This window comes from Osmerus eperlanus, chromosome 6, assembly GCF_963692335.1.
Source record: "Osmerus eperlanus chromosome 6, fOsmEpe2.1, whole genome shotgun sequence".
In the NCBI taxonomy this organism is placed as follows: Eukaryota; Metazoa; Chordata; class Actinopteri; order Osmeriformes; family Osmeridae; genus Osmerus; species Osmerus eperlanus.
The window spans coordinates 15,165,655-15,189,122 of NC_085023.1; the positions used below are offsets into that span (position 1 = coordinate 15,165,655).

At 45.6% G+C, this 23,468-nt stretch overlaps 1 protein-coding gene across 4 annotated transcripts in view; it reads right to left on the minus strand.

Annotated features, from left to right (window-relative positions):
- Nucleotides 1-1,989: 1,989 nt before the first annotated feature.
- LOC134022362 (KH domain-containing RNA-binding protein QKI) overlaps nucleotides 1,990-23,468 on the minus strand; it is a 53,506-nt gene continuing 32,027 nt past the window's right edge. The window contains exons 5-8 of one of the 4 annotated variants that reach the window (XR_009930638.1): nucleotides 12,381-12,468; nucleotides 11,169-11,465; nucleotides 8,445-10,353; nucleotides 1,990-4,577 (exon numbers count right to left, since the gene is read on the minus strand). Coding sequence is in view for 3 of the 4 variants with exons in the window: in XM_062463831.1 (XP_062319815.1) it covers nucleotides 11,044-11,465; nucleotides 12,381-12,468 (510 nt within the window). In the remaining variant the exon portion in view is untranslated. Of the gene's footprint in view, nucleotides 4,578-4,601; nucleotides 10,354-10,742; nucleotides 11,466-12,380; nucleotides 12,469-23,468 lie in introns of those variants that run through there. The other 3 variants (XM_062463834.1, XM_062463833.1, XM_062463831.1) reach the window with 3 other exon arrangements.

A 23,468-nucleotide genomic window follows, 5' to 3' on the forward strand; every position in this document is an offset into this window, starting at 1 on the left:
TGCTCTGTTTTTATATCCTTCTGTGTGTCACTTTCCCTGTCCGTCTCGTGAATGCTCTGTCTCTCTTCCCTTCTTATGCAAATTTGGGGCAGTGAGGAGAGTGCTCTTGTCCAACTGAGCCTCAATCTGGAGGGAGAATGTTGGACGGAGTATAAGTGGCCTTGGATTCCATATAAAACTCACACACAGCACAGCTCGAACCAAACATGACCCTGAGACAACAGGACACAACCCTGCTGTGATCACTGTATTGTTTCTGCAAAACACAGGAGGGTTTCTTCCACAGGGAGTGGCTGGAGCAATTTCCAGATCAATCTGCGCCAAGGGGGGACCAGAGCCCTGCCCTCCCTGCCTCGCATGTGTCTGTGGTGCGGCTCATTACTGCTGTTGATCTACCGTGGGGTGAACTCCCACATTTGACTTATCATTTCTCAGAGCGTCCACACTAAACATGCCAGACACCCGGGGAGCCTCGCAACCATTCGGAGGGCAGGCTCTCCATAATTGACGCCCCCTCCAACCCCACAGAGAGAGGAGAAAGAGAGAGAGCTAGGGAAAGAATCGAGATTTGAGTCCCTCAAGCCCGTTGGAGAGAAGATCCGGGTGCAAGGCTTTTTTTAACCCTCTTCCATACAAACAAATACTTTCATGGCTCAACACCCGGTGGCGACACAAGATGTGATTTCTTCCCTCAAACAGCCGCTGGGCCCCCAGCTAGTCTTATCAGCGAGAAGCAGAGGGCCACAGCGGCCCAGCCAATTTAAGCCCTCTGATAGACATGGCAATTTCTCAGCAAAGCACGGAACGGAGAACGAGTAGAGGGAAAAAGAGAATGAGGAGGGAAAACAAGGAGAGTGGAAAGAGTGAGGGGGTGGGGGCTGGGGAGGGGGAGGGGGGGGCAGTTGGTTAGCACATACTAAATGTATTTGACTTCTAGTATTCATGTTTGAAAACTGTTGTCGGGTTTGAACAGACTCGCTTTTACCTGTTCTGTCAATTCCATGAGCAGGCTACTAAAGGGGTAGTTTGCTGGGTTTTAAGGGTCACTCCTAGATTTGAAGGCTACAGCCCTATGGATTGATTGGATCTAGCCGCAATCCTGACTACCCACATGCTGCTCATCGAGGTGAGCGAGGACAGTAACCCCACAATTCCCTTTACACATCCTCTGTAAAGTCAACTAGGGGGAGATCTGGCCATCGATTGGCCTTCCATCCCTTCTCTCTACCATACTGTGTTGTAGGATTTGGATGATTTTGCCACCCATAGGTTGAGCAGCCCTTTACTTTATCAGCCCAGGTGCCATGTTCACGTGACTGTTCCTTTAACTTTGTCAACCCGCCAGGGTAATTTCCCACTGTTGTGAAGGATGGGCTTGGCTGAATACACACTAAATCAAGAGACAGTTCTTCAAGCTCTAAAGTTATTCTCCAGTGTGTTTGCTTTGGTCTGTGACCCTTGGGGTTTATGCATAACTTTTTTTATTGAACAATGCATATCACGTCTGGAGGCAAATTTCCATAAATTGTTATATTTAGTTTCCTAGACGATTCACAAACCCTCTGGCATGTTGTATTTTCTTGGATTTCACATGAACCTCCAACACAGTATCATTTCCAGATCAATCACTAAACACCTGTCCTTTTTATCTTTTAGCCTCGAGAGAGCATTGAGTGGCTATTGTTATAAAGTTCATAAACAGAGTCTCTACCACACGATGGATTACCGTTTATACTGGTGAAAGAACATCACAAGAAAAGTTATCTTTCTTGTTCCAACAAGATCAGCGGTTCATTCACAGGCATATTGGCATCATAAATAAGACAGAAATGCACTGTCCCCTTTGAGATCCAGGAAACCCTTTTCTAGGGTGGCAATACAACTGATCATTTTCTTTTTTTTATAGTCGTTATTGAATGTACATGTAACCATTTACTCACCACAGCCCATTCAACTTTAAACAGAACCAAGTCGACATAAGACATGGAGATATGGCTTAATTGAGGAGTTATTTTAATGAACTACAAAGACTCTCAAGTGAAACAAATCATGTAGCTGGTTTTGTTGTTTATGTTATTCATATCTGAAAACAAGTAATTTAATGGATTTTCTTACATGTATATATAAAATAAGATAGAAAAATACATTATAAACTTGTAACAATGGCTGCAAATACACATACACATCCTCATAGGCAATTATTTGGGCATGATTACACACAATCCATGGGTTCAATAATAAGTCAAGCTTTCACAGCTTTGAGTCCTAAAAACACACGTTTAATATTCACACTCAGATAAACACCAAAACATGAAAAATGCTGTCAAAATGACACAATTAAAACTGACACAGAAAACAGCATGACATGAAAGTAAATAAGTGATGTGATGTCATGCGTTATTGGTTATGATATGTCATTCACCCACACATAAATGAAGCCACTTGTTTGATACCATTCGTTGATCATCAAAAGTGTATGCAAATCAATTTGCCTTGAAAGTTTGTCCAAAAATGTAATAATACCAGTAATACCAATAATACTATTCATGATATTGATTTATATGCAACCATTGTAGCATTTTGCAACATAAACTACTGATACTGCAAATAATGGCACACAGTAAGACACAATGGGAGACACTGACTCCCCATACACCATCATCCTGTTGCATAGTAAATAAAGACAGGGGATGTGGAGCAATGTCTGGGTGCAGTCCAGGAAGTACACACATTTCAAACCAGCCAATTACCACAACCACACTGACCTACCACAACCACACTAACCCCTCACCTCAAATGATCACCGCAAATGTTAACTCTCCAGCTGTCTGGTTAGAGAGCTCATCTTGTTATCTGTTAAACCGGAATACAGTCAAGATGGAGTACAGGTAAGAAAACGGTTTCTGGAGGGAGAAGCAGGGGGTAGTACAGTCCTGCTACACTCAAGACAGTACAAACCTGCAATGTCTCATGTGTAAGGCAATTCAGACTGCCACTTGTAGCAGTGAGACAGTCGTTAGAAGGATCTTCAGACTCTGTCTACTCTCCAAGAAGACATGAGAGTACTGCAGGTCGAGACGTCCTTGTGGGTAATGCCTGTGTACATTCCTAATTGGTACTGTAATGGTGTAACTCTTCATCAAGATAATCAATGTCTCAGTAGTTTCAGACTCAACATTCTTTCATTACAAGGAGTCTAGGGACGGTATAAGGGCTAAAGAAATGTTCTCTTTTGGTTCTTGTAGGATGTCTGTCTGAAATCGTGCCATGATAATCTGCCTGATTCAGACTAGGAGTTGTCCGGTGGACAGTCTAGGGAGGAGGCCTACTTTGTCTAACTAATAATATATCTGTAACATTAGAAATCCACCTGCATGTCTGTGGCTTACAGGCTGTGTGTACTGGCCTGGTCTGCAGCTTGAAGGCTGATGACACATTCAAATATCAGAAACATGAGTAAAAGAAGGCACTTCGTATAGTATTTCCTCTTCAGTTAAATGCTCAACCCTAAAATGAAAAGAAAGGTTGTTTTGGTCTTTGACACCTCTTCGTCCACATAAAGATAATAGGACCGTTTTCATGACATAAAGGGTTTCATACTTCATTTTTCTTTTACGATACTTGAAAGTATAAAAAGTCTAGGTTTTGGAAAAATATAGTTTTTTTTCTCCACCAGCACCTTGTGTAATAAAACTGTCTTTTTTCACATTGGTGTCATCCCCTTTTTACACGTATCTACAATTTCAATACATTTTTACAGCAGATAGGCAAGCATGGCTTTTACATCCTCAAAGTAACATTTGACTGCAAAATCTCCCTCAATGATAGAAAAACAAATGGCAGGTAATGGGACAGTGAATATTGGTACTTTACCTTCTCCAAACCTTTGCTCTGTGTTTGCCCAGTGCCTTATTCAAGCCCTGTTCATAGAACCCACCCATCAGTTCATATCACACCAATACTGAGGAGGGACTGGGACTGAAAGTGGATGAGAAGGCTTGTCTTCTCTGCCCCAGTGGCTGGGATCAGGAGTCTCTGCACCGGCCAGGTTATACATTCAAACCCAGTTCTGTTACCTTGACTGTGGGGAGGGTCACCCGGGTGAGTGATGGGTCAGGAACGGAGCGGAGGGAGAGGGCATTCTTCTATATCTCCAGGAGTTGGGGATGGTGCGTTCCAAAGAGGATTTAGGTAAGTGTGGTGTGTTTGCCTGGCTAATACTGATGAAGTGGAGTGTGGTGTTTGGGAGGTGCGGAGTGTAGGGGGTTGGGCCGGTGGGCAGGTGTTCAGACCTTATTGCTTTATAATGATTCAGTGCAGATCTAGAGCCAGGATCCCCCCTCCCCCCCCTCAGAAAGCAGACAGAGCAGGCAGGAGGGGGCGCCAGGCCGTTTTAGGGGGTCCATTCGTCAGGTGGTGCCAAGCCGTGCCTCCACTGACAGTAACAAGCCGAGCCACGGAGGGCTTATTTGCTGTTTAGAGTACCAGAGAACTGATCAGCAGGCAGGCAATGGCCAGGTCATCATTGGGTGAGGAGTTCAGAGGTCAGAAGGTCAAGGGTTAGTTGCCGGTGGCGGCTGGGTGGGGTTAGGAAACAAACAAACGGAAAGGGAGGGGGAATAATAAAAAGGAGGGAAAACAAAAAGGAAAGGAAAGAAAAAAGATAGAGAGGAGATTAGTTTCAGCGAGTGACAGCAGGGTGACATCATGATTCTACTAATCACAAATAGGCCCTGGATCCATACCATTCACCATATGACCTGCCCATCAATGTGACCAATGAGAATCAATCATTCTCACCCAGCAACTTCAGCCACCTGGACTGAACATGTTGAGTGAGAAAAGAGAGAGTATCTCAGTACCTCCTCTGGTTCTGTAGTAAGGGCGGTTCATATGGTGGATTATTTGAATCCAAGGGTTTAGGAAGAACCAATCATCTAAATAGATACATGTGGTAAAATCATAAAAGCATGATTTTACATAAACTGCATGAAAAACAGCCCGCCTCTTATAGCTCACATGTTAAAAAGGAGGAAACAAAATAACGAATTGAAAAATGAAAATAAGACAATCACAGTAACATGTCTAATGGTTAGTAGCAGTCACATGAGTGGACAGGACATCTGAATAGGAGGAAAGTTCAATGATATGAAAAAGGAGTTACTTTGACAAGTCAGCGAAGCTATTGTTACCTGACTGCTATTAAGCATTAGGTCCCTACAGTGGTTCAAGAGTTAAGACGCCGGTAATGAAGGAAGTGAATATTAATGTCTCTTTGTTATAGCAGAGATGAATTTAGAGAGAGTACAATGAGAAATTCAAGAGGACCACATTGTTGTGGGAGAAAATAATCTAGGGCCAAAACAGTGTTTGTTGTTTTTTTACTCAATAGAATTTTTTATTGCCTTTTCAATGTTTTCTATTTACAACAAACAGGAAAATCTTTGCCATAATGATACAAAGCAACACTACATGGTATCTTTCTAAAGAGCATTCTAGCCATGGAAGGTTTAAGCTGTGAGCATGCTAAAGACGTCCCTTCAGCCGGTGCCCTCAGCTTAAGAGACAATAGACAGTTCACATGACACGTAATATAAAATGCACTTGCATATAAACACTGAAAAGGTCCTGTCTTTTGTATAAAGCCCTAAAATATATTCAAAAATATAGGAAATTTTCTAAAGTGGTGCTATAAAGCTGCTATGATGCATATTTGTCTTTCCTACAATAGCCCTCTAGAATATCTTCGCTATTTCTTTGCAAAATACAAGTAAAATCTGACATTTCATATACATTCCTGCTTTATAATTTTAATATATATATTTATATATATTTCAAGAAGCCACAAGTAAATACTATTTTCTTTGCAACAACAAAAAATAAAAAGAAGCTTACAGTAAAACATAAAAAAAATGTCTCAAGTGGAATTTTGTCGTAAATGCATTCATACTCTGGCAATTGTCTCATCCATAAAGTGGACCCTTGAACACTCAGTCCACTACACTGTGGTCTGGTTAAGACTCTATAGCTTAAATCATACATGTATTCATTTCATTTCATCATCTGAGGTTTGTCATAGCTTTCACTTTTTAAACATGTCTGCTCTTTCTGACTGGAGCAGAGGAGATGAAGAATGCTTTTGAAATGTCGTTCAGTGCAAAATAAGATTTGTGCCGTAGTCTCTCTTTTCAAATGAAGCAAAATTCAACAGATGTAAAGGAAAGGGTGTGGCTTCTTTACCAGATTGACAAGAGATTTAAAAAAACTCACCAATCTATACGTTTGGAAAGCAACATAGGTCAAGGATATCTCAAAACAAGAATCTACGGTAAACAACTTTTTGACCCAATTGAGGTGTAACTGATCCTCTATGGAGATGTTAACGTCCTTGCCAGTATGACCTGGAGAAGAGGCCCATATTTCGGAGGCCATCTTACACCTGCATCCTCCCCTGCCACCATGAGACAGACTTGTACGAACACACAGGGTTGATGGTTTGGAAGGCACTCAATCCACCCTCAGCAAGATTAACCCCCCCACACGTCATCTATTAAACAAATGTTTAAATATCAAGTCTATTATAACTTTAACCTCTTCATTGCTTAACTTTGTTAAGCTTTTTTTAATTAACTTTGTATTGTGTGAAACTGTTAATTATGGTGTCAGGGTAAATCTATGTGTGCATGGATTGAATACCAGCCTTTGTGCAATTTCATCTGGTTGTTTCTCATTAATTTTGTCAGTGTTACCTATTCGTTACTTAGTTGTCCTTCATTATGTATTAAGGTTTGACCTTTTAGTAATAAACCCCTCATGTTTATAAATGCACTTCTTAAGTTACTTAAGTAACATTAGAGTTGTTTCTTATTGACTTTTTTAGAGTCGTTTCGCAGGGAAATCACTTTCTGATCAACCATGCCCAAACTGCTATATCCTTAGACCCTTTAGGATCACACGAATCTGCGTGTTGTCAGAACAGATTATAACGCAATAACGCAAGTGGAGGTGAAATATGCGGATGATAACCCCCGTTAAGTATCATTTAATTTTCATACTCTGTGCTGCGGTGCAGGGCTTAAGCAATGTCAAATTATATATAAAGTGCAACATGATTACTGTGCATGGATACAGTAATACATGTTAATGGAATCACATCATCATCATAAAGCTGAAAAAGATGATGACTCACCTCTTATCAACTAATATGAGTAGATTTCACTAAAATACATTGTTCTAGATTTTCCATAAGTTGTTACAATAACAACTTCTCAAGCACATTGCAAACCTTCACGTGATACACACATGTACACATACATATGTGATGAAGTGCTGTCGATATGTGGAAACACATTATGTGGGAGGAATATACACTACACACCTGTGGAATCCATCAATGGGGTCTAAGGATGAAGAAGAACAGGCACTGACTGACAGAATTGACAAGTTTGACATTAATTCCATACTACGTTTATGAAAACAAAATCCTCAAAAAAACAAAAACGACTTAACGATATAATCTTTGCTAAGGCTTTGACTTAGTTCTGTGTGAAACTACATGGCCAGATCAACTCTTGTTCTGTGTGGGGGCGGTATATAATTTAGCGAGTAAAATCTCTGACCGTTGTGTTTATGATGGCCTGTGTTTGTTTCCCCATCTGCTGAGAACTTCAAAGTGAACTATGCACAATGCCCGAGCTCCAGTCTGCAGCCACATGGGTCCGTTACACCCGCTAAGGTTCTAAGGGACTTCAGTAGGGCGGAGGCTTTTAAAAAGAAATTTAGAATCAAAAAGACTAAAAATGAGAGGAAAATACAATCCGATTAGACAGTGAAAAAACAAATATGGCATGACAGTTTTACAACCACTTCAGTTTTGTCCCTTACAAAAAATGTGCCTGATGATCAGAACTTAATTTCTGCGTACAAATAAATACAAAAGGACTAACTTGACTGATCGGTGTTGTGTAATCATCTTTCAAAAGCTGAAGACTTAAGTGCATCAATAAATTGCAACCTTCTCATTAAACAGAGGGGGAAAGTGAAACACTGTTCTGTAAAGGGATTGTCCATTATTCTTCATAAACATCATGCCAGATCCATAAGGTCATCAAAATAATGGAGTTAAGTGAAGCTTGTTTATCTTAAATGCAAGTATGTCCGTTTGTGTCTCTACTTGAATAAACATGTTTGTTGTCCTTTGTTGTGTTTTGGTCGCTATTTATTGAAATTGAGTTTTATAGCCCTACAAACGCGGAGAAACTACTCCAAAACCAAAGTTCTGAACCTTATAGGTTGTTTATAGGAAGACTGGGATTCCGTATGCGGCAGGGAATCACAAACCTGGGACGACTAGCTTCAGAAAAGTGAACATGTTGCAAAACAGACCAGGACCGACATTGCGCAGGCGTGGCTGATAAACACAAAAGCACAGGAGCTAAACTAACCTCTGTCTGCGGTCACTACCCTCTGGTAAGGATGGACCCGCATATCGTGCCTTCGAACTTTAGTAGTCACTGCACCTGCTCGGATTGCAACAACATCACCACAACAGGGATTAGGTATGAGTCATCCTTCACCATTTTCCATTAAGTCAATTAATCAGGGTTTCATATTACTACATTATATATATATATATATATATGACCAAACACATCTAACAAATTAGGTAAATCATTAGAAAATACATGTTAAGGCACAAATTATACTCTTATTTTTTTTTTTATAACAAGGAGAAATCTTGGACTTAGTAGCGTTGAATATGGAGTAACCTTGACCATAAGGATACATTGTTTCTTTAGTCCTTGTTACAGATTCAGACATTAGGCATATTTGCACACACACACAAACACACACACAAAGAGGGAAGCTTTACTAGTCACATAATCTCAGGTCACGCATCAGGAAGTGCATCTCCAGTTATTTTTTTGTTTTTAAATATAATACTGATCACTTACTCCCTGGTCAAAGCCCAGAGATGGAAGCTTTATAGGCACATTTGCAGTAGTACAAAATTAACAACTCTTATCAAAGAACCACAAGTAGAAAAAGGCAATGAATTAAGTGATTAGTAAAGCGAGACAGTATTGTATTGTTTTTTTCTTCTCAAACCCAAACATAGCAGTCAATGAAACAGTCTGGGAGGTAAGAATATGCATATGTAAACATGTTTGCGTGTGTGTGTGTGTGCGTGTGCGTGTGTGTGAAGAGAACACACATGCACACAAACACAAATACATGCATGTCATAAAGAGCTGTGTCTCTTTGGGGGAAGATAGGCCAGTGTAAACGTCAGTAGTGAGAAAGAGACTTGAGTCTGTCTGTCTGTCTGTCTGTCTGTCTGTCTGACTGTCTGACTGTCTGACTGTCTGACTGTCTGACTGCTAGGCCTGGCCCAGGGTTCTTTATTCAAAGGCAGCTGTGAAACGAAAAGCGCATGTGTGTTAACACTCAGATCGGATGAGGGGCTCAGTAAGGATCCTTGAAACTCTTTTAGCCTCTCGTGGGGAAAGCCACACCTAAAGAATGAAGGAAGGGAACGGGGAATTAGTGCCAGGAGTGTCTGTCCTCTGAGAAGCAACACACAGCACCAGGCCCTACTCCAAAAGCTATTTTAGGACAGTCCATCGAAATGGTTACAAAACAGCTTTATTATTATTACTGACTGTTGTTTCTAGTGGCTACACTCAAAAAAGTTCCGCTTCAGCCTTTAGACAAGACAGTCAGTGAGGACAGAATGTCCTAAAATCCCTTTGCGAATAAGGCCTATAGCTTTTACAGGTGACCCCTCCAACCATCTCGTACCCTCCAGCCCCTGGCTTGATCCGTAACCCTAACATGACCCCCACTGACCCCTCTCCGTCCTCATGTTACCCCTCTGAAGGCCCCTGCCCCCGCCCACCCCACCCCACCCCCTCACCCCAACCCCCGTCGAGAGATCGTGAGAAAAATGGGGGCACCTCAAGGGGGGGTTTGCAGCAGTGTGGGGCTCAGTGCTTATTTGTCCCTCATCATCAGACACAGATATAGATATATGGAAGGGGGCATCAGTACACACACACAGGTCATTTGGAACCGAACATGGAGAGGAAGGACAGGCCTCCCCCTGTGTGGCTTGTGGTTGTTAGAAGGGGGGCCGATGGTCGACCAGTCCAACACTTGGGAGCGGAGGGGGGGGGGGGGGGGGGAGGCTGTATGTGTGTGTTTGTTGTGTAAAGGGGAAGAAGGGAGGAAAAGGTGTGTGTGCGTTTCTTTAAAATGGAGGCCGGTTGGCGGGCTCTCCGCGCTGCACAGTGATGGGAAAGTGACAGGTCTGAAAGCCCAGGTAGAGAGGCAGCTCTTCGGCCTTTGAGGACGCTGTATAGGTTACACAAGAGAAAGAGACAGGCTGTATAGGTTACACAAGAGAAAGAGACAGGCTGAAATCTTTGCCCGGGCCTTCCCTCCCCTCGATCTCCCCCCTCTCACAGTTACAACTCCCACCCACCCCCTCTAAACAACCAGCCCCAAACCCACCAACTCCCCCCCACCCACCTACCTCTCCCCCCTCCCCCCCCCCCCATCCACCCTTCCAATTTGGCTACTACCTGCTAGGCATGAGGAGAACACACTCGGGTGTCAGAAATGTGCCCGACCCAAATTGGACAAAAAGCTGCTGTTGGCATTTGGATGCGTTGGTAGCAGTTCAAGGTTTACATTGTGCCTCTGGGTGCTGTCCCTCTTAATGGAGCCACGTCGCGTTTGTAATACGATATTTCTAATCCGATTTTCTGAAGTGCCTTAACAAAGCCATACAGCAGGGCTGAGTATGGGGGGGGGGAGGGAGAGAGGGGGTATAGAGTTGGAGGCAGCAGGGAACTGTATCAGCCCTATTCATTGATGTAAAGATTTCTTTCCTTTTTTTTAAGGCTTTTTTTTATCACAGACATGTCTGAAAGTGAAAAGAAGGATGCTAACAAGGGCTAGAGAGGTTTGTACAATAGGTGGCTCTTCTCTCTGAACGCTATCTCCGGTAAGGGCTGGCCTCGCAGTCACGTGGGGGCTCCCCTAGGAGGCGTGGCGCAGGAGCAACGTGGGCGCGGGGTTCCACTGGCCGTGGTGGGGGTGGTGGTGTTGGTGGTGGTGGGGGGGTGCGGAGGGGGGGCAGTCGCAGGGGCACGGGGCATGCTTACCTAACACCCCACTGGAGTCGATGGGGTACTCCAGGATGGAGGTGGCAGGGGCCAGCGTGTAGGGGTAATCGTAGGGCGTGGCGTATATGAGGCCCGACTCGGGCCCCTGGGGCATCAGGGTGGCGCCCGGGTGAGGCGATCCGTTGGGCATGACAGTCTGGATCTGTCGAATCAGGGGCATGATGGTGGGGCCCGCTGGGGTGGGCGTGCGCAGGGCCCCCTGGGGAAGCACTTGGTTGGGGCCGGTGATGAGGCGGGGGGCCTGGGCAGTGGCTGCAAGAGAGAAGGCGAGGGCAGCTGGAGTGAGCGGAAAACACGTGGGCGGAGGAGGGAGGGAGGGAGGGAGGGAGGGAGGGAAAAGGATAGAGAGATAGAAGGATAGAGGGATGGAGGGTATAAAAAAGACAGGGGAAGATGTGGCAGTGGAGGGAAAAAAAGGAGGAGACAAACACAGGTTAGATCCCATCATGCATTGCATGTCACAACTCACACCAGGAACAAGCACATGTGCCATGAGTAGGAAAGCCTTATCTACATACGGTGAACCAATGTTTATGTAAGTTGAGTAGCATTTGACACCATAAAAAGAGTTATTCAGGAGTGATAGGCATTCACAGAAAGTATTAGGTTGGAATCTGGCACCAAAACTGCCTGGTTGGCGTTGCTTGGGACAAACATCATGTGATTAGACTGAAGCACAAATCTCACTTAGAGACACAAAATGGCCGCCCAGTTGGAGCCAGACAGCCTTTCTTAGCCTATGAAAGGAGTCAACTCAACCCACTGCCCACCACTCTTAGGACAGCTGGGGACACCAAAGCACAATGCACTGAAGTGAATGTAGCAAGCCAAGCACACAGTGTCCAGCTACTGTGTTCAGAACACAAACTCCCCACTTGTTGAGAATGGGGCAGTTTGAATTACACCCAGCAGCTCCCACACAGATGGACAGATACACTCACTTACACATATCCACACGCAAACTCACACAAGCACACACAAACAGGCGCACACACACGTACAAGCACCCACACACAAACTCACACCCACGTACACACAAACACCCGGGCTCACACACACACACGCACGCGCACGCACACGCACGCACACGCACGCACGCTCACACACGCACACAACAAAAGCTGGTTGAGAGTGTCATTGCCTCGGTTCAAGGACAGACGCACCCCAGGGGGGGATGTCACAGTAACTTACGTGACTTGATGTTGGCGTCCCTGTAGGTGCCGTTGAGGATGGCCAGCTCCATCAGCTGCATCTTCTTCAGGCTGTCCTCCCCCTCCGCCTGTGCAACACGCACACACACACACACACAAAGGCACCGTCACACACTGGAGCTTCACACCAACGCAGCACTTGAACACAAACTCACACACAGGCACCGTGGCTAACCGTGCTTTAGACACGCCTGAGATGTAATCACATTGGCGCACACGATCACTTGACTTGTCAACACACAAACACTGAATACAACTGCAACATATCCTATCAGTAGTAACTTTCTATTTGACAGCATTATCCAAAACATGTACCAACATGTATCCAGCTGCTATCAGCTTCCCAAAGCTTCCCCTTTGTTTCCACTGCATGTCTTTATAATCAAAGTAATATAGTTTGAACAGTACTGCCACAATTGTGGGACCTGCGGGGTATCGTATCTCACAAGAATCTTTGATATTTACATCAAATATAATCTGATGTCTGCGAGAATAACCAGTTTGAAGGAGAAACACTTGATTCCGTCTGAATCCAACTTTCTCACGTCACACAGTCTAATCTACTTGCCTGGAGCAGCAATTAACTTTTGGAGATGTAATGCAATCAGACTTGAGTCTTTATCGTAAACGTAGATTTTGGGGGGATATGGATCGAGAAGATGAAATGAGCGGGAAGAAGAGGGACATTGACCTGACGTAGCCGAGTGAGAGAACACCAGAGACGGTGAGAGAGAGAGAGAGAGAGAGAGAGAGAGAGAGAGAGAGAGAGAGAGAGAGAGAGAGAGAGAGAGAGAGAGAGAGAGAGAGAGAGAGAGAGAGGGAAGAGAGTGTGAAGAAGAGGAAGAGAATAGGGAGAGGAGGAGAACAAGGGTGTGTGTGTCAGAGAGAGAAGGATGAGAGATGGAGAAAGAGGATGAAAAAGAGAGACAAGAGAGACAGGAAGAAAGGGGGGGGGGGGTTTGGGGGTCAGGGGGATGGGCAGACTTCCGACAAAGACTTTGAGCCAAGTCTCAAATAGCCTTGGAGGGAAAAAAAAGTGCTCCTGTACATTCAGACGTCAATACTTTTAATAAGCTGAGTCTGAAGTGATTAATAGTCTATGGAGAAACAGCTCCAGTGAAATAAATCACCCCAAGTCTTTATTTAATCAACAAATGGCTCTCCGACCTTGAGTGATATTCGCTTCGAGTCTCTCCAGAAGAACTAGCTCCAGTATGTGTGTGTATGTGTGCGTGTCTTTGGGAATGTATAGGGTGTGAGATGCACATCTTTTATAACTGTCCCTCAGTGTTATGGCATACTACAGCAGATTATGAGGCTATTTCATCCTTTGTCCACCTTGGTGGATGATGGCCACACGACTCTACTCCACTGTAACCCTGTAGTAACCGCTCTGGGCCAGTGTGTGGTGCTGTGTTGACACACTGCGAGTCCGTCACACCTATGCGACGGACTCGGTTCTGGCCAGAGACGCACGTGTGAGAGACTGTCGGCCATGACAGTCTGGCCTCTCTCCCCTGGCTGTCAATGTTGATGGCAACAGTCAATGATTCACGTTCTCAGTCACGTCAGCCTGCCTGTGCCCTTCTGCTGATGCACAAGACCAAACCACATGTAGCACAGCTTAGAAGTCACCATTGCAGGTAGTTGCTCGTTTTCTTTTCCTTGCGCTCTCTTTCCTTTGCCAAACAACTTTCTATTGAATACATTAGTCTCTCTCAAAGTCTTGACAACCTTTTCTTTTTCCAACTTATGTTTCCCAATCCAAGGCCTTCTCCCTCTGTAGTCTCTCTATCTCTCCTCTGCACTCTCTTTCTCCCTCCTTCTGTGACAGTGTTGCCGTGGGCCCTTCCTGCTCCAATGGTGAAGCCCTGCCAAGCGCAGCCACAAAGAGACACTTTCTGTCTCTGCACTACTCACAGCGGCACAACGCAGCAGGAACAACACACACCTCTACTCTCTGAGTGTTTGTGTGTGTGTGTGAGACAGTATTTTCTGTCTTGTGTGTGCAATGTAGTGTGCTTGTTTGTTTTTTTTGTATGTGTGTGGGGGTTTGTGTATGTGTGTGCGAGTGAGTGAGGAGTGCTGTGTGTCCATGTTGTTTTGATCCTTGCTTGAAGCAAACATCAATACAAAATGGATTTCTGACCAATACAAATACTCGAGACAATACAACTATTTAATATGGTTCTCCATTTTGCTTTTGTCCTTCCTATCTCTCCCCGGGAGTGCAGCCAGTGTGTTATCCAATTGGAGGGAGAGATGAGAGGCTGCAACCTGTGAATCTAGCTGCAGCTAATCCTGCTATTAATGCCTTCCTGAGCAACAGTTAGCTGGTTTTCACTCTTAAAAAAACAAACCTTTTCAGCGTGTCTCCCATCATTGTGCACAGGCTTTTGAATGGTTGAAATTATTATGCTGAATAGAGATTCCTATTGGCACTGGTTCCATTCAGACATTTTGTGTGGTGAATGCAGGTTCATGAGGTATTTGCTGGCAAAGTCAAGTCATACTGTTGATCTGCATTCTAGATCCTAAAGGGATGATGCAAACATCCATACATCCATCCCTAATGAACCAAATCATGGGGCTTTATACGGACATCGGAAAAAAACATTATAGTCAACATTTCAGTTGGGACATATACTTGTTACAACAAAGGTTGGAGGTCCTGTAGTGTTAATCTTGCTTCATTATAAGGCAGTACCACTACTAAATGACTTTGGGACACTTCAGTTATGAGCACAAGGCTTTGTTGAGTTTGGTGGGGGGGTCAACTGAGTGAGTATGACGTGAAGTCAAAGCTGAAACTCTGTTGAAGTAAAGAATCGTCAGGAGACAGTCAAAATGACACCGCATATAACGTACACCTTTTAACAACTGTGTCCTGTGCCTAGAGATATAAATAGAGCACATGCCAGAGTGAACACACTTCAAAGTGATAGCTGTCTGTGCCAACTGTACATTCATGTGTGTGTGTGTGTGTGGTGTGTGTGTGTGTGGTGTGTGTGGATGGCTCCTGTGTGGCACTGTCACTTTTGGGAGTCTGGCAGTGTGGAATGCTTTTTATGTCAGCTTGCATAAAGAGAAATAATTCTGCTGCTATTCAGGCTGGGATCACTATGACCTTTGAAACACAATGACTGCCAGCCTACCACTTTCCATCACAGCTTGTCAGGCTGAATCTCGGCCTCGCACTCTCTTTCTTTCTTGCTTTCTCTTTCTCTCTTTCCATAACCGCCTCTCCTTCACCCCACCCTCTCATCGACTCCTCTAATTTAAATATTTGTATTTATTTTCTACTTTTCCTTTTTTGATTACTCCCCCCTTTCTGTTTCCGTCCAAGTTTCCAGTCTGTCTCAGTTTGAGACAAGCGCGCCAGGCGTCCTACACGCAACATTATTTTGGGATGTGTTCTGCGATTGCTTCTAGATAAAGTACCATTATCTACACCCCATCTAAGGCCTCATCACTGACTCAGTCTGCATTTCCTTGTCCTGGTTTCCACCAATATTGTGTGCAAATGAAAACGGTAAACAAAAAAAGATCTCATTCCCTACAATACACATTCCTATAAACTTTTTATGGTTGCGATTTTAATTCGATCGCATCCTCTGTATGTAGCCGATTAATGACATGAAACCAATGCAAAGTTGATTGATGGGGGTGATAAAAGCCATTAATGTGGTGGTAAAGGAGTTCTGGAGTGACCATTACAACATGAATGCCGTTTTTACCATCTGACTCCCCCTCTTTAAAGGGCAAGGGCGCCAGGCTGCGCCCGTCAAACCAGACGAGCGATCCTATTGGCTCTCACGGAGGAGGAAGGGCACAGCTGCCTTCTAATTGGCCAGATAAGGACACAGAAGAGGACGCGGGTGGAAACCGGACACCTCTCTGTCTCTCAACCCCCCCCCCTTCCATCCCGATCCCCGCCCACCCCACCCCAGCCCCTTCTCTCTTTCTCTCTCTCTCTACAGGCCTCCAGGAACCATTCCCACTCTTAGTGAGTACAGCTGCTCTCTCTGAACACCCCCCCCCTCCCTCCGTGCTGGCACGGAGCCACGCTGTCGCCTCATCCTCTCATGCCTTTCTTTCCTGTCCCTCCGAACCAGAACGGACGCCTTGGACCTGTTTCCGAGCGGAGGAAGCGCTCAATGTGGCTGGTCTCTGCAGAGCCGAGGGTGTGGGAGTCGCAGCAGCCAATAGGATGGGCTATAGGAGGAAGCACTGATGAGGGCCTCGTTTGGCCGGGACTCAGTCAACAGGGGCTGTTCCAGAGACACAGTCACACTGGGACTTGCATTAATTACACTGCAGCTGGAGACACGCATGGGTGTGTGTGTTTATGCGGTATGTGTGTGCCTGTATGTGTGTGTGTGTGTGCGTGTGTGTGTACTCCTCCCACCCGTCCAGCTGAGCCTTGGCAGACCGACGTTGTAGCTGATCCGAACTCTGGAAGGTCCTGTTTCCTGTTAGTTTTTACTTTTTACACACACACACAAATCCACACACACACACACACACACACACACATACACACACACACACACACACACACATACACATACAGTACATCCGCACATACACAATACACCGTGTTTACATCAAAGACAACAACGGTGTGCGTATGTGATCAAGAACTTGTCGCAACAGTGGCGACAGGATCGTCAACAAGTTACACAACTTTGCTCCTCTGACTCTTTTTGCATCGAGAAGAGACATTTTCATTTTGTCAGGGCTGCAACAACAAAGTTTGTCAGGTCAGCCCTTTGTCTGTGCACTCACACAATGAGGAGAGATGAGGAGGGTAAAATTAGCCTTCAGGTTATTCTCAGAACCGGTGTGGAGAAGTCTTTCCTGATGAGACAGGACATGGGTGAGGGTCAGTAGGAAAGAAAGGAGGGGCGATGAGTGTTTGTGTTTGTGTAAGAAGGGTGTGTGTTGCGGAGCTGTAGACAGAATGTTGTTGGTCTATATAAGCTATACCGCAATAACATTTCTGTACATTCACAACTAAGTGCTTGCATTCATAGCTGTGTGTGCTTGGAGTAATTCATCCCACTTAACGTTGTGCGTGTGAGTTGAGAGCGTACATCTGGGCACATCTGCCTACGGGTGTATCTGTGCTGTGTGTGTGTGAGGCAGAGAGTGAGAGAGAGTCTGTGAGTGCATCTGCATACATCGTTTGGGAACTGGGAGGGAATTCAAAGTCATCGTAGGTCAGGGGGTGGGGTAGGGGTTTAAAGAAGCGTTGGTTCGGCATCTCATAGGATAATCTCTCCCCCAGTTCCCTGCTCCACCCTGGCTCATGGAGCTTTCATCTTAATTGGCTTTGAGGGAAAAAAGAGTTGTGGTGGTGGTGGTGTTGTGGTTCGGAGGGGGGGGGGGGGGCAGGGGGCTGTCCCCCTGTGCACAGGGGTGGGATCACTGCATGCTAATAGGCTAATCTGACGGAATGCATAGACGCAAGCCAATCAGTTGAGAATGTAGGACATTTTGTCCGAGATGTAGAGATGATAAGATGGTGTACGATGAATACGACCAATAACAATAATGAATGAATAGTTTAACGTTAGTCTACACGTATTGAAAGGCAAGTGTCTGTGGACGTAGTAGAGAAACTTGCTGCATTCACTACAGCAGCAGGGGTCATTTCATTCTCCTTGTCATCGAGGCTGTAGACGTTTACACTTAGCAATGGTGATAGTTATGTTGTGAACTGTATGTTCAAGCTGAAAAACAATGTAAATGACTGAGGACAGAGGAGAGCTAAAATAACGCTACAAAATGTGGCTAAATAATCATTCAACTATAGGTATAAGTATGTCTGTAGACTTAACCTTGTGACTTAGCCTTACACAACCACAAAATTCACTGATACACACACACAAATGCCCACAGATAAACACAGACACACACAAACGCACATGCACGCAGCACACAGACACACGACCCGATACCCAAGAGGCAGACAGTGTTATTGCAGTACACACTGGGGTACCTTTTGCTCACCAGAGCAAAGATGAGTCATGAGGAGGGGATAAACTCATTAACTGAAGCATTTTGAAAATGATAGAATTCAAACATTCTCCCTTCAGCATCCGACCAGTGCTTCTGCAGCCGTCTGTCGACTACATTTACACAGACGCACACACAGACACGCGCTCACAGACACATACATATACAAACGTGTATGCAAGCACACGCATATATAAACACAAACACACACGTACACACACACTCACACACACACACACACACACAGGATGTGGGTCCCTAATCTTTAAACAAGGGCCCTCTAACTGTGTGCTGATGTCTGGCTTCGGCTGGGAAAAAAAAGATTTGAAGAGATTTCTGCCTTTAAATATGCATAGGCTTTTTCATTATTCATTTCCAAGCAGCATTCTAATTTTCCGTCTCATGGTGGTGAAATTGCTGCACATCGGCAGATAAGAATGTAAGCCACGATCTCCATATCTGAACAAAACACTCTTGATATTGATGTTGAAGTATATTGATACAGCTCAGATTACTGTGAAAGCGCACTAGAGAAATGACTTCCCGTGGTGCGATACCACTAGCCTATCTGCTCTGACGGAAGTATGGAAACTAGGAACTTTCTTCATTAGAGCGAGTGCGTGGAAGAGACTGAGGGTGTCAAAGAGTTAAGATCTAAATTAATCAAGTTGTTACTGACGTTCCTTTCATGTATTCGGGTCTAAAAGCCAGCAAAAAAACGACCCAACACATTGTTTGTATAACTGTATACGTAATACGAATCAACCCAATTTTTGGACACCGTCACAACTGTGAGTCCTCAGAATAATATGGAAAGTACTGTGAGACAGTCAATTGCTGTGTTTTCGAGCTGTATACTCACATTTAACACATTTTTGCGACACATAAAAAAGCCTTCATTCCTGACATTGAACAAAACACCACAATGGCATATGAGTCAAGCGTGCCATGACACAGTAATAGCCTTGCACAGAGGAACGAGGACTACGCCGCTTCTTGACAGAAGGTGAATGTTCTTGACGGAGCCTTTATTTCCGAGGTGACATTTTCGTTTCATGCGCTCGAGGCTGGCAGCTGCTGAAACGCCATATCTAAGCAAAACAGAAAATCTGCAGAGCTGGATTCATTCCTGAGAGCACCCCCCACCCCCCCCCCCCCCCACACACACACATACACACCCGTCAGCTCACTAAACACATTCTGGTTATTTTTTCTCAACAGATCTAATCCCAGGCTAACACAGTGGTGGAGGGGAGGGGTTGGGAGGTACATGGGGTAGGGTGAAGATGGAGATGGACAGCTTGTTTCCCAGAGTCTGGGGGGTCCTGTCTCTACCCTGGCGGCCCCCGCCTCAAACAGTCTGAAAACAGGGGACGTTTGGAGAGGAATTCAAGCCTCTCTCTTTACAGTCACATGACCCGGGCTCTTTTGAAGGCCTGGTCGACGAGGGCCACTCGACAGGTTGCCAAGGAGACACATTTTCTAGCCTCATTCACCCCCTTTTACTCCCCCCTGTTCTCTATGTGGATCCCCAAAAGTAAGGGAGGGAGGGGGGGGGGGGGAGAAGGGAGGGCGAGGAGGAGGGAGTTGGGCGAGTTCCCAAACGCTCAGGGTAGGGTGGGTCATCGTACTGGATTGATCCAGAGAAAGTTCTAGGGAACAGAAACATTTGTAAATGGTGGGAAGGAGACAGAGTCTCTGTGCATGACAGAGCTCAGGTGGTGTGTGAGCATGATTTCGAGTGTATGAGCGAGAGTGTGTGAGAGTGGAGGGAAACAAACGAACGGATGATTGATACAGACAGAGCGAGAAACAGAGACAGACAGCAAGAGGGACGGATAGAGTGAAAGAGAGAAAGAAGAAAAAAGAAGGAGAAAGCGATCGAGAGAGAGAGAGAGAGACGAAGAGAGAGAGAGACAAAGAGAGAAAGAGAGAGAGAGAGAAAGAGAGAGAGAGAGAGATGAACTCTGGGAGTGAGGGGAAGGGGCGAGAGCCCCACAGAGAGCATTATCCGGCCCTGCAGGAGAACACAGCCCAGCTCAGGATTTCCACCCTCCAGTTGTAAACAAAGCTTCTTTTGATGCTCTTTCAGCCTCAAAGACCTGGATGACTACTCAATCATGTGACCAGGGAATAGGTCCCCGCTGTTCACACATGCAAGAACTAGAGCCTGACACACACACACACACACACACACACAGACACACACAGACACGCATTTACTGATGTGTATCAGAACCCTTACAGTCATCCACACACATACGCATGTGTTCACTCGCACATCAACACACACACACACACTAACACACACACACACACACACACACAGACACGGTCACACAGGCCTAACCACCCACCACTACTCAAACACACATTCATACACCCAGCAGCACACACAGACACACACACAGACACACACACAGACACACACACAGACACACACACACACACAGACACACACACAGACACACAGATCTGAACTCTGTTGAGCCAGTGTCCCTCCCTCCTCTACGGTTCTCTCTCTCCACTCTCCTCGGCAGCGAGCAGTAGAAAAACATGTCATGCTAGAGAGAGCCTATTGTGCTGCTCAGGGAGCAGATGGGAACTCCCACCAACCAGTGGGCTTTTGTTCCCCCCTCTCTCCTCACTCTGGGTACAACAAGAGCACGAATACCCATACACTTCCCCTCTCTATCACTCCCTTTCTTTATTTCTTTCTTTCTTCTCTTTATCTCTCTCTCTCTCTCTCTTTCTCTCTCTCGCCTAAATAACGGGTGACTTGATTCTGCCTTGGCCCTGCTACACTAGAATTGATCAGAGTCAAGTTCCCAGACCCTGTGGAACGAGAAGGGAGGGCTACAGTCTTTCAGAACTCTGATTGGTGGGGAGGAAAGAATCCAGGCTGTGTCTTAACACTGTCTCTCCAGGGGCATGCTGGGAAATCCCTCCAGTGAAAACCTACAAACTGGAACACTGTGTGTTAGAGACAAAAATATAGAGCGGGGGGTACAGAGACAGATAGAGAGAGAAAGACATAGAGAAGGAGAGAGCAAGAGAAAGAGGGGTAGGTAGAGAGAGAGAGAGGGAGGCTTGGGGGAATTGACATGCTATGGATAGGCTGCGAGTAAAAGTGTGCGTGTGATTCGTAGAATACCTGTGAGAAAAGTTGGCAGGAAAGTGACAGTTTGCAGACAGGTTTGAGGGAATCCGTAAGGAAGTACACTAGAGCCAGAGTTAGCACCGAAAGGGTCTGAGTGAGAGAAATAAAAAGGTGACTAAAAGAGGAGCTGGAGCGAATTGGCCCGCTGTTACCCTCCAGACAGTCAAGTTTTTAATAAAAACTGTCCACTGAAGATATCTCACAGCAGAAGGGATAAGGAGGACTGACTGACGGCTTGGGTCAGCTCTAGAAGATTCTGGTCCCAGCAGTGTTTGTGTGTGTGCGCATGTGTGTGTTTGCTCAGGTTTGACTACATTCAAACATGAAACCGCCACAGCTGGGCAAGCCTAAAGGGTGGGTAGAGTAGACAAACACGCGCACACACACACACACACACACACACATACACACACCATTTGAATCCCACTTTATCTTAAGGCTGTGACAATTAGAGCAGGCTCTATCTGTCAAGCTGGTGGGGGCCAGGAGCCATGGCAGCCCCCGTTGATAGACAGGACTTTAATTAAAGTGGTCCCTTCAGTGCCAGAATGCTTAGCACCCAGCCTTGGTACTACCATTACTGCTGGGAAGACACTGGGAGGAAGAGGAGAGGTAAAGAGAGGAGACCACCTCGAGAGGGGTTTTCACTTATATCTCTAATCAATGTTAGAAGTAAAGCAACAACGGCGCGGACGTGTCCTCTCCAACCATCAATCTACTATAAACACTATCTAAATGGAGAATGGCACTATCAGTCTGTCTCTCTCTCTCTCTCTCTCTCTCTCTCTCTCTCTCTCTCTCTCTCTCTCTCTCTCTCTCTCTCTCTCTCTCTCTCTCTCTCTCTCTCTCTCTCTCTGTCTCTCCCTCTCTCTCTCCCTCGTACAAAACATGAGAGCCATGCAAAGTTCAGGAATTCTTTCATTTTCCTTGCTACGCTCTGCTATTGACGATCCCCTCTGATGCACACGCATACTGTTTGTATGGCTCAGTGCAGACGTTAGAGAGCTGGAGGAGTTCCGGCCGGCGCAGCAAGCACAATCAAACAGCCCAGTGCTCGGACACACTGCTGTTCTCTCGCTACAAGGCCTATGACGGTGATTACCTTAAGCCCCGTGGCTAGCCCTAGAGCCCTAGAGAACAAAGAGAGACTGATCATGATGATGAAGAGGAGGATGATGATGAATGTGGATGATTTCGGGGAGAACCTCAATAGGGTGGCGTGACCGCTCACGCGGCGCAAAGTTGCATCCATACTTCCCTTCTGGAAAACATGGCCGTCATGCACGGCTTGGGGCGCAGAGACTACATAACTGGGATGCACAATTCCTGAGAAAGTAAAAGCCCTTTCCTGACAGCTTCCCCGATTCACTCTGGTGGTAAGATCGAGCGAGGGCCTCGCTGTTTCCGGCCAGAGTCAGCATAGCGATACACCGCTATCTGTCTCCTACATGGCGGGAGATATCTCCACTGGCCTGATCGTTAGTCTCTCTGCTGGCCAACCGAGTCGGAATGTCACCCAATGTGTTCAATCTGTATGTAAATTTCGGCGCGGATTATGTCGCTCTTTAGGGGAGTTAGAGAGGGAAAGCTGCTGGCTGTTATCTTTACACAAACAGAGGGAAAAACACATCCCCTTCTCATTTCTTTGTCTGTGACAAGTCCCCCAGGGGTGAGAACGGCCCCGGTAATGGGTTTTACCACAGGGGTGGAGAGGAGTTCACTTCTGCATCCCACACACACACAGACACACACACACACACACACAGTGGAACAGCCCTATCAATGAGATTGTAGGCGATGCTCATAGGAGAATAGCTGTGTAGCATGTGTGTGTGGGTCTCTGTGTGTATGTGAGCTGGAGGCTGTTGATATGATAACCAGAGCACT